The sequence below is a fragment of the Chaetura pelagica genome, unplaced genomic scaffold (genome assembly GCF_000747805.2).
Source record: "Chaetura pelagica isolate M959 unplaced genomic scaffold, ChaPel_1.0 scaffold246, whole genome shotgun sequence".
Taxonomy (NCBI): Eukaryota; Metazoa; Chordata; class Aves; order Apodiformes; family Apodidae; genus Chaetura; species Chaetura pelagica.
Genome location: NW_009953647.1, coordinates 962,727 through 972,443, shown reverse-complemented (window position 1 = coordinate 972,443; position 9,717 = coordinate 962,727). Strand labels below are relative to the sequence as shown.

The window sequence follows — 9,717 nt, the reverse complement described above, 5'->3', positions numbered from 1 at the left end:
GGGCAGGATGTGTCAGCCGGGGTGATTTCCTGCCCGGGTGACTCAGCTGGGGCCAGGGCCCTGTTTGCAGCCACGCCATGGCAACCCGCGGCCACAGACCGCCCTGCTGCTTGCGGCCCTTGCCAGAGATGAGCCCACACGTCGCTGCCTCATGCAGATTGTATGTGATAGCGGGGATCTCTGCCCGCTCGGGCAGCGGCACGGCTTCCTGATGTCACCTCGGCCCAGCCCTGCCCAGGGAAAGGTGTGGGCTCTCCTCCTGGGAAACTACTCCTCTGCTCCCTTATTTTTATTATGTGGTGTGTTTTTTTTAACGCGTTTATCCCCGTGGAGCCGCAGGCAGGAGCCAGCCTGTCTCCCAGCCAGGCCCCGGGGGTGCACGGCTGCTTCCCACGCTCCCTGCCACCAGCGCGGGGCAGCCAGAGCTCCTGGCTCCTCTCTTGTCCCGCAGCAGCCGCGGCTGAGCAGCCATCAGAGCAGAAAGCAGCTGCCCTCCCTGACCAAGCAAGGGAGGCTTTGGCTGGCCGTAAGCATTTCACATCCAGAGCAGATCAGGCAGGTTTCTCCGCTTCCTATTTCAAACATTTCCAGCTCCTTTCCAACACACTCCCAGCTCTTTTTATACATGCACTCCCTCCCCTTGCTGGGACACCAGGTTAAGCCAGGTGGGAAAAGGCATGGCCTGGCAGCAGGGAGAACATCATGCTGGCAGGAAGGAGCAGAGCATCACGAGGCTCATGCTTCCACCAGCTGAGCAACCCACCCGGTTGCTGAGAGGATGGTGCCTTCCAGACCAGCCACCCTGGGATCTCTGCTGTGGTAGCCCAGCCATCAGCATGCTCAGAGCAGCCAGCTCAGGTCACAAATAGGCATCTCCTTGCCAGAGAGCAATGAGCTCACTGTCCTCACTGGTGGGTGCACAGGGTGCTGGCATTGCTGGCGTGGCCAGCACGCATTTAGCATGCTGAGTTGCATCATGTAATAGTAACAGATCACTGGGTCTCTGAGAGGGACCTTAACAGCTACACAAATGCCCTAGTGCAGGTTTCCTGGACACTGAATTAGGCTGCAACAGGCCTGTGTGTGGGTTGTAGCGCCAAAATTCAAGGTCAGCTCCCAGCAGTTGGATGCTTACTGTGGGCGTTGGCGTTTCGAGCCCTCTGATGCAAGGTCTGTACTTTCAGTATGATAACTGAATTGGAAGGATTAGGCAAAAAAGATCTGAGATCTCACAATTCTCTGTTCTCAGAAGTTTCATCCTCCCTCTGCCCTCTTCCCCCTGGGCCTTTAACCCAAGACTCACCAAAGAAAAACAGAGGCCTTGGTGTGAAGCTCTTATACCTTCCCCTTGGAAACTCTTCCCGTTCCCTTGAAAATAACAAGAGGCATGAAAGTAAACTGCAGCTCTAGTGCCTGATGCCAGCATTTCTTCTCTGTCTCCTTGCTGGGGAAAGACACCTAGGACCTGATAAAAGTCTCCAATGTCTCCAACAGTGGATCATCAGCACCAGGAACAGGGTGATGGTAGAAGAGCCCGTTCCCTCCTTGCTCCCTGATTAAACCTCACTCTCCATTACCATGATTCATTGTCTCATCTGCTTCTCATTACCTTCCTTGGCCATCTCCCTTACCCAGAGCCTCTCCACCTTCAGTATGTTCAGCTGCTTCAGTATTTGCTGGGGATATTGTGCCCCATCAGGAATGAGGTAAGAGCCCTTCTTTGCCACCTCTGCAAAGCTGTTTCCGCTGGTGAGATGGGGCTTCCCCAACCTGCTGCTTTGCAGAGCTGGACTGGGAAGCCCCAGCTTGTTGTATGAGCTTGCAGAGCTCCTGCTGCCTGCATAAGCTGACAGTTCCCCTTACCATTGCCTGGTGAAGAAAGCAGGTTTCTGAGGTGTTTCTGAGGGTAGGCATGAGGGTAGATTTCTGACAATAGGCACTTTCTCAGCCTCAAAGATACCAGAGCTTTTTGAGCTTAATACAAATCAGTCTTTAAAATATCAAAGTGGTGGTGAACTGAGTACCACCCACCTAAGAGACCAGCTTTGACCCCATAAAAAGCAGATACCCGGCAGCCACAGCCCCTGTGCCACACTTCCCCTGCCCTGTGACCTCCTGTCCCTGAAGGGGACACAGCTTTCTTTGCAGAACCACTTCAGCAGGGAAACAAACCGCTGGCCTGGCCGCACCCAGGCTGCAAGGACTGTCATGTCCCCGAGGGGCTGGAGCCTGCATGGATCAGGTGTCACACCATTGTCCCCATCAGAGCTGGCAGGGGAGGGCTGGTAGTCCCACCAGCAAGTCAGTGAGGCAGCATTGAATCAGACCCAGGGCCCCCCAGCACATCAGCCCAGAGGTGAGCAGCTGCCACGGCCACACTGCCAGGACACAGCCCTGTCCCCAGGTTGTGGGTACTGCTTTCCTGCTCCTGGGGAGCAGTGCTGAGAGCAGCACCCTGCTGCCTAAGCCAGGCTTGCCAGCTGTGGGCTCAGGGACACAGCTGTCCCCTGCTCCAGATAAAGGTCTGTCCCATCTGTGCTGGCAGGAAGATGCTAGAGGACAAAGCAACATCTACACCTCTTAGAGATCAGATGAAAGACCCCCAACCCTTTTCTGTACTCCTCTCCGTTTTACTTCTCTACAGAAAACCACAGAGCCAGGGTGGGGAGCAGTAGCAGTGCAGTTTCTAAACCCAGCCTGTTTCCTGTCCTTTGCCAAAACCTCTTCTGCTTCCCTACCCAGGGCGTTGGGACTCACCCAGACGCAGCTGCCAGAGGAACAACGGGTGATGTTGTTTGTTTTCTTGTCACAGTGATGAAGTGTTTATAGCAACCAGCGCTCTGCAATCCACAAACTCCACTGATCTCATCCCAGAGCTTCCGAAATAACGGTAGAGGAAGCACAGCCCCTTCCTCCAGGGTCAGCTACTGTGGTGGTGACCAAAGCAGCAGACCTTTGTGCTGGGCATCACCATGCTGGAGATCACCTGACACCTTTTGCTTTCCCAGACAGGCATCTCAGGGCTGGGGCTGTGCCCTGACCCCCCCTGCCATGGCAGTGATGTCCCCGTGGCTGCTGGCTGGTGACCAGGCAGGACACAGGGGCTGCCACCCACCTCCCCAGGTCCTTCTCTCTGCCTTGAGGAGTGGGAGCAGCCAGTGGGGCACACCAGGTTGGCATCCCTGGGCTGTTCCCCAAGAAAGCTGGTATTTGCCCTGAGCATCCTGCTCCCACCATCTCCCTTGTTGCAAGAGCAGCACAGCCAGGGCATCGCTGCACTAGGAGGGAAGGGGCTGTCCTTGCCTCTCCCTACCTCCCACCAGGAGCATCTCATACAAGCTGCTCTGGAAGCCATGCTGCTGCCTGTCTGCACAGCTCAGGCTCCAGGCCAGGGAGATTTACTGTTGAACAGAGAAAAGGTGGTGCCTGCTGACAGCCCACCTCCCCACGCCTCGCTGTGCATGGAGCCCCTGGCTTGGGTGCGGATTTCCTACCCAAATGAGATACAGCTGCTTTTGCTTCCTCTCCTAAGACCAAAGTAAGTTTTAACAAATCAATTTATCATGTATTTTCTTTGACCAAGGCTCCTTCTGGATGTGACCTGTGCCTGAACTGCCCAACCCCACAGCATCAAGGCTGCAGTAGGCCAAGAGCGTGACTTGTACAAGCACAGCCCTCGGAGAGGGGAGTATTCTGACATCAAGTGCTAGGGCTAAATGCAATCTCAGTGGGAGTGTCTATTGCAGGGCAGGCAGAGGAACAGGACAGTCAGAAGGAGCTTTTTGGGAATCAACCAAGGGCTTGTCCCCCAGAGCTTGGTTGAGCGACCCCCAGTTTTTAACTCTCTCACACACACACACACACACAACCCCAGCATGGAGAGAGGCTGCTGCAGGACCAGGTTTAGCTTCTTTGGAGGTTTCCTGAGGCTGCGCAGAACTTGCACAGTTCCTACATCACTCCATGCACCCAGGGCAGGGACAGTCATCCCCAGTCACCACACCTACATCACAAATGGGTGGCAGGGTGAAGCAAAAGGCAGCCCTGGGCAGCACACTGCAAACAGCAACACACTTGCCTCTGCTTTGGCTGCAGCTCCTGCACACAGAAAGAGCTTTCAGCTGGAGGGTTGGATCATCCCAGCTCTTCCACAGGCAGCCCTTGTTTTTACATACCTCTCACCAGTTTCCTGCTTGTCCCTTCTAGCCTGGCTCCTTGCACCTAGAATTAGCTGCTCCTGAAATGTTTTGGTGCTGGGCCCGTTTGGGAAAGACCAGGAGGTCAATTCACAGGTCCCTTTCCCAGCTGGACACACTTATGCAAATCCAGAGGATAATGACACTTGTGTTTGCTGTTACTTTTAATGCTGAGGGTAAACAGTTTCACTGGCACTCACAGCAGCTGAGGCTGTATCACTAGTTTGCTTTGAAGCCCAGTTTGCAGATGAAAGCCATGTCCCCATTGCACCAGGGACAGGCTGGGGGCCAGCAGTGGAGCAGAGCAGGACCGTGTCTTCCTGGCTAGGAGCCACGGGTGCTGGCAAGGGTGGGAGTGGGAGGGCAAGGCGCCTGGAAGGCTTGGTTGAGGCTGAGCAGCAATAGTCAGGGTTTGCCTTTGACACAAACAGTTGAGTTTGTTGTGTTAACTGGGTGGGAGGGGAGGCAGAGCCAGCTGGCCAAGCTTGTCCCACTGCAGTGTGCTTAGTGGGTGCAGAGCCTTTTGGCATCAAGCACGTGGGAAGTTTTAAGGTGCTTATCAGATCAGGCTGATTTTGACATCAGACAAGTATCTCTGACCCCTGATGACTTTTTTTTGGCAAGGCTGGGGCAACAGTGAGATGTAGAGCGGTCTCTAAGGAAATGCATGCATAAACTGTAGACAAAAATACCCCAGTGCATTATGAAGTATCGCTGAATATGTAAATATGGTGGTTCAGGTTAGGGTAAGACATGGTTAAGAAACTATTTGAGAAGCTTCTCTCATGTTGACATCTTTTACATTTGGCAGTGCTGTTCTTCCAGCAGGGCAAAGAGCAAAATCCCTTGCGAGCCAGTTCTCACTTTGTAGTACTGTACCTTTGCTTTCCCCTCACCAGTAACCTCTGCCTTAATTGGCTTTTTCACGTGGCTACTCAGAGCAAAAGCAGCAAGTACCAGGTTTTCCCGATGTGACAGTCACTGGCCTCCCAGCAAGACACCTCCCTGCCCCACCTGAGGGCTGCAAAGTGCTATCTCATATCCAGGAGCAAAGAGATGGGTGCCACCCATGGGGCATGGCTTTCCAGCAGGCAATGCCAGGGGCTGGGACACGGCCAAGAGGCTGTTGAGCACCAGGGAGACCATGGCTCAGCAGTCTCAGACCCTTGTCCAGCAGCACTGCACACCTCTGCTTTAACCCCCTTACAGCCACAGGCAACAAGAAGTGGCTCATGGCAGGACCCACCATGCTTTCAGGCTACTGAAAGTGGACCTTCCCCCAGAACTCAGGAAGACCAAGCACAAACATGACCCCCACCACCCCCTCTTCCCGTGGGGAACGCTCAGCCCCGATGCCTGCAGCACCTGGGGGCTGCTCCTGTTCTGCACGGCACAGGCAGCCCCTGGGTGGACAAATCCCTGTGCGTATCAGGAGGAAAAGCTCATGGAGCCATCACACAGTGTGAGGCTCAGTACAGAGGCCATGTGGGGTCCTTAAGAAAGGGGCAAGCACTTCACAAACGATGGGACCCCACCCTTACAGACAGCACAGCCACTATGTGGGGGAAGCATCTTTAAGTCTGGATTTATTAAAGATTGAGAATACAACTGTGGGCCCAGCCACAAGAGCTGGGTGCCAGAAGCAGGGCTGGGTTTTGGCTGGAGGGGTGCACTCTCCTCTCCAGGTGGTCTTCAGCAATATTGGCCAAATTTCCTACCCAGGGGGGTGTCCCAAAACCCCGACCCCAGCAGCACTCCATCTGGAGCTGAGCTCCTCTCCACACCAGCCCTAGCCTTGGTTACTTATTGCTTTTAACATGCTAGTCTAGTACAGAGTGAATTAAAAACAGAAATGCATGTCTGCTGCAGTGCCTTTGTGCTGTCTTCAGGCTGTGCTGGGAACCTTGGCCATCAGACCTGGAGAGGGATGGAAGAGAGGATGAGGTCAGGCTGGGCTGGGAGTGGAGACATCCCAGGGACTACAGTGCTTCAGGACAGACTCCATCTTTGCTGACATGCCACAAAGCAAAAGCCTTTGGCGTCCGCTGCTGGAGCTAAGTGGGTGCTGATGGTCACTTGGAGCTGGTGGAGAGGAGGAGCTGGCACCCAGCAGGTTGTTCCTGGGCACCAACGTGAGGGCTGGGAGTCCCAGCCAGCCAGGTGAGATGCCACGGTGTGCCTGCCTTCCCTGCCTCCCTCAGAGGGGACAGCCCCGGCCAGCCGGCACAGCAAGAGGCAGGAGGGGAGGTCTGAGGGAAGGCACCAACCTGAGGTTTATTTGAATGTGTGGCTCTCAGCTCCTCCCCGGCCAAACCCTGGAAGAGAGACAGAGCAGGATAAGCGTCTCTGCAGGACACAAGCGCAATGAGGGGTGCACCTCGCCAAGAAATGGGAGCCTTGAGCCCCTTGACCTCCCTCCCACAACCCCAGCCACAGTGACCCTACCTTTGGGCCCGAACAAGGCAGCATAGCAGGGGTGGTTGCAGTATGGCTTGCCATCATGCTGTGGGGAGGAAAGAGAGAAAGAGCATCAGCCCTTCAGCTCCAATTCTGCCCATCCTACCCCTCCTGCGGCCCCTAGATGTGGGGGACAAGGACCTTCTGGGCAGCAAACCTCACCTCTGCGTGGCCTCCAGATGTCAGGGTCTTGTTACACTTCTCGCATCTCAAGCAGGGCCGGTGCCAATCCTTCCCCAGAGAAGTCACTTTCTCAGCTGCCATGGAAAGGACATGAGTTAGATGAGGCACCAAACAGGTGCAACAAATTGACCCCACTAAGGACATTTTTGGGCACTATTTGCCCAGGACAGGATTTCAAACTCAAGTGCTTGCTGTGTATGCACATCACCGTGCACATCCAGGTGCCCAGATCAGAAACAGCCAGGCCATGCCCAAGGTGAACACTGCTGCACCCATGCATACAGACTGACTCCTGCCTATTTCAAACATCTGGGACTTACCCCCTTCCAACATCAGCCTCAGCCAGCTGGAGCCCAAGCAATCACTAGGGATGTCAGGGCAGAAGGGGAAACGCTGGCAAAGACCAGGGAGGCAAAGCCATCACTGCACCCTGCCAACACAAACCAGACCATCCCCTCCAGCCACCAGTGCTCTGGCCACAGCTGCAATTCTGCACACACCATGGCAAAACAGAGAAGGGCTGGAGCTTGGCCGGGGTTCAGGCACCCACAGAGGGGCCGATGTGCTGTTTGCTGGGGCCAGGACGTGTTTATGGAGAACATGGTGGCTTTTTTAATTGTGGCACAGCAGGGGAGAAGGGTATTTCTGCAGATGCACGTGCTCTTCATATTGGCAGCAGCACTCCTGGGGACTTATTAAGTGATAAAGCAGAGCTTTTCACAGCCACCCCATCAGAACCAGGTCTGAGCACTCCCCCCATGCCCGCAAAAGGATGTCAAGCAAAGGGACCGAGCAGCTGCTAGCAGTGCGTGCCCCAGGGGGGCTCTCAGCTGCCTGAAGCACCTCTTCTGCAAGTCCAAATATGCCCAGAACAGCTTATGCCAGGGACAAGCCGGCAGCTGCAGAGGTGGAAGCGGGGGCAGTGCCCAAATGTCACAAGGCAGCACTGCTGCCATCCCCCAGCAGCACAAAGAGCCTCCTGTGCCCACAGCCTGGCAGGGGCCACAGCATAGTCCCCTAGGCAGCCCCAGGAGCCCCAGCCTGGCCATGGCAGGGCCCTCCCATCACAGGGTCCCTGGAAGAAGCTCCGTGTCCCCTCCTCTCACACAAGCATTTGCACCAACACTCAGGCAGGAGCACTGCCAAGGCTCACTGCAGCAGTGTCCCCCCAGCACTTTGCCACTTAGGTGAGATTCCCCTGGAAAGGTGCTAGTGGCCCTGCAAACCTCATCCTCTGGGCATCATCTTCTCCTCACCCCTGCTCTCTATAGACATGATTTGGCCAAAATCAGCCCAAGGAATTCCAGAACAGGACTGCCAGGCTCCTAGAGCCCTGGCGTGCTGGGGAGCAGGGCTTGCTCTGCCTCTTCTGCCAGTGCTCCTTATCTCCAGACACAGAAATCAGGCTGTGAGCTCAGTCCACTGGCAGCTTTTGAACCCTCCTCAGCCTCTGAATCAATAGAGACATTTCATAAAAGCACCCTCATAAGTGCTGGGCCAAACCCTTCCTTGGACAAACGGTCACATCCCGGTGCCTCTGCGGCCACACCTGTGGGCACAGCAAACCCAGTTTGCTCCAACTGGGATCGAACCAGATCCACAGCAAAAGGCAGACACAGCAATACTTTGGTAACTCCTGGTATCAGGCCACATGGATCATAGGAGGGAGCCACAAACTGTATTGTGCTCTTGCCCACCTCAAAACTTGGCTGCAAGCTACAAGTTCAAGCTTAGGCAAAGAGATGTTCCCCAGCTGCAGCAGCCACATCCCCAGCAGCCTTCCAGGCAGCACCCAGACCAGCCCCAGCAGTTCTCCCCAGGGTAGGCATCACTAATGGATGCAGAGCAGAAATAAGGCAGAGAGAACAGAAGTCAGTGACAGCATTTGGATCCCAGGTACTTCATGTCTGGTAAATTAGTAAGCAGAGAGTGTATATAAGCTGCTCCTAGCAAATGCCTTCAAGTTAAGCTGAACCAGGGAAGTGGGGTGGGCTGGCCACTGGAGACTGCCTGTTCCTGCAGCTGCTGCTGGCAGGGTGAGAGGCTCAACCTCCCCAAATACCCTCAACACAAGACAAGTGAGATTACAGCACCAGAAGGGGCAGCAGCCTGGAGCTTTGGGGTCCCAGTCCAGAGGAAGGACAACCACCTGAAGCTCAGCAGCAGACTGCAGCCCAACAAGGCTTGCAGAAAACCTGCAACAGCAGCTTAAAAATAACAACCCGCAGCTGTTATCTTGCAGTGCTAGACCACGCAGCACAGCCCGCGGGCAACCCACTGACCCAGGAACGTGCCCAAGAGCAGCATTTGCCCTTGGGAAGGTGCTCGCTCACCTGACCGGGCTTTCAGAGCAGCACGCAGCACCGGCCGGGCCTTTGGGCTCCAAACTGGCCCGGGGCTGTGATGCTGGGAAGGAAGTGGGGCTGGGCTCCTGGCTGTGCCCCATGTGCAGGCTGGGGGTACCCGCGGCAGCTGCACCCCGCAGCGAGGCACCTCCTCGCGTGGATTCATAGGGCCACCCAGCCGGGGCACCCCGAGCACCCACAGCGCAGCGGGGGCACAACTTCGGGACACCCCAAAAAACTTTGCAGTGATGCAGCCTCGGGCTACCCACGACCCGCGGCGCTGGGGTGCACAGGGACCTGTAAGCAGCAGGGTGAGCACGGGACCCGCAGTATCGGGGTGCCCAGAGATCTGAAGCCCGGTGGGGATGCAGCACCGGGACACCCCAGCTTAAGCAGCCCGACAGCCCCGCAGCCCCCGCGGGACAGAGGCGGGCGAGGAGGGAGCAGGGAGCCCTTACCGAAATAGACCTCCTTCTGACAGCGGGGGCACTTGGGCATGGTGTCGGCTCTGCTGGGCTGGGGGCACCGCTCGCACC

At 55.9% G+C, this 9,717-nt stretch overlaps 1 protein-coding gene across 1 annotated transcript; it reads right to left on the bottom strand.

The window, feature by feature from the left end:
- Window positions 1–5,756: 5,756 nt before the first annotated feature.
- LOC104390691 (cysteine-rich protein 1) lies at window positions 5,757–9,711 on the bottom strand. The gene is made up of 5 exons (XM_009999877.1): window positions 9,640–9,711; window positions 6,816–6,910; window positions 6,642–6,699; window positions 6,464–6,511; window positions 5,757–6,113 (listed from the first exon to the last, which is right to left on the bottom strand). Exons 1-4 carry the CDS (start codon window positions 9,677–9,679, stop codon window positions 6,471–6,473), a joined length of 234 nt encoding a protein of 77 aa, XP_009998179.1. The 5' UTR covers window positions 9,680–9,711; the 3' UTR covers window positions 5,757–6,113; window positions 6,464–6,470.
- Window positions 9,712–9,717: the final 6 nt, after the last annotated feature.

Excerpts from the sequence above, each read along its gene's own strand:
- LOC104390691 (XM_009999877.1), bottom strand. The coding sequence starts at position 9,679 with ATGCCCAAGTGCCCCCGCTGTCAGAAGGAGGTCTATTTCG. Across the intron at positions 6,700-6,815 it reads CATCTGGAGGCCACGCAGAG|CATGATGGCAAGCCATACTG; the intron begins GTGAGGTTTGCT and ends TCCTCCCCACAG. Across the intron at positions 6,512-6,641 it reads TGCCTTGTTCGGGCCCAAAG|GGTTTGGCCGGGGAGGAGCT; the intron begins GTAGGGTCACTG and ends TCTCTCTTCCAG.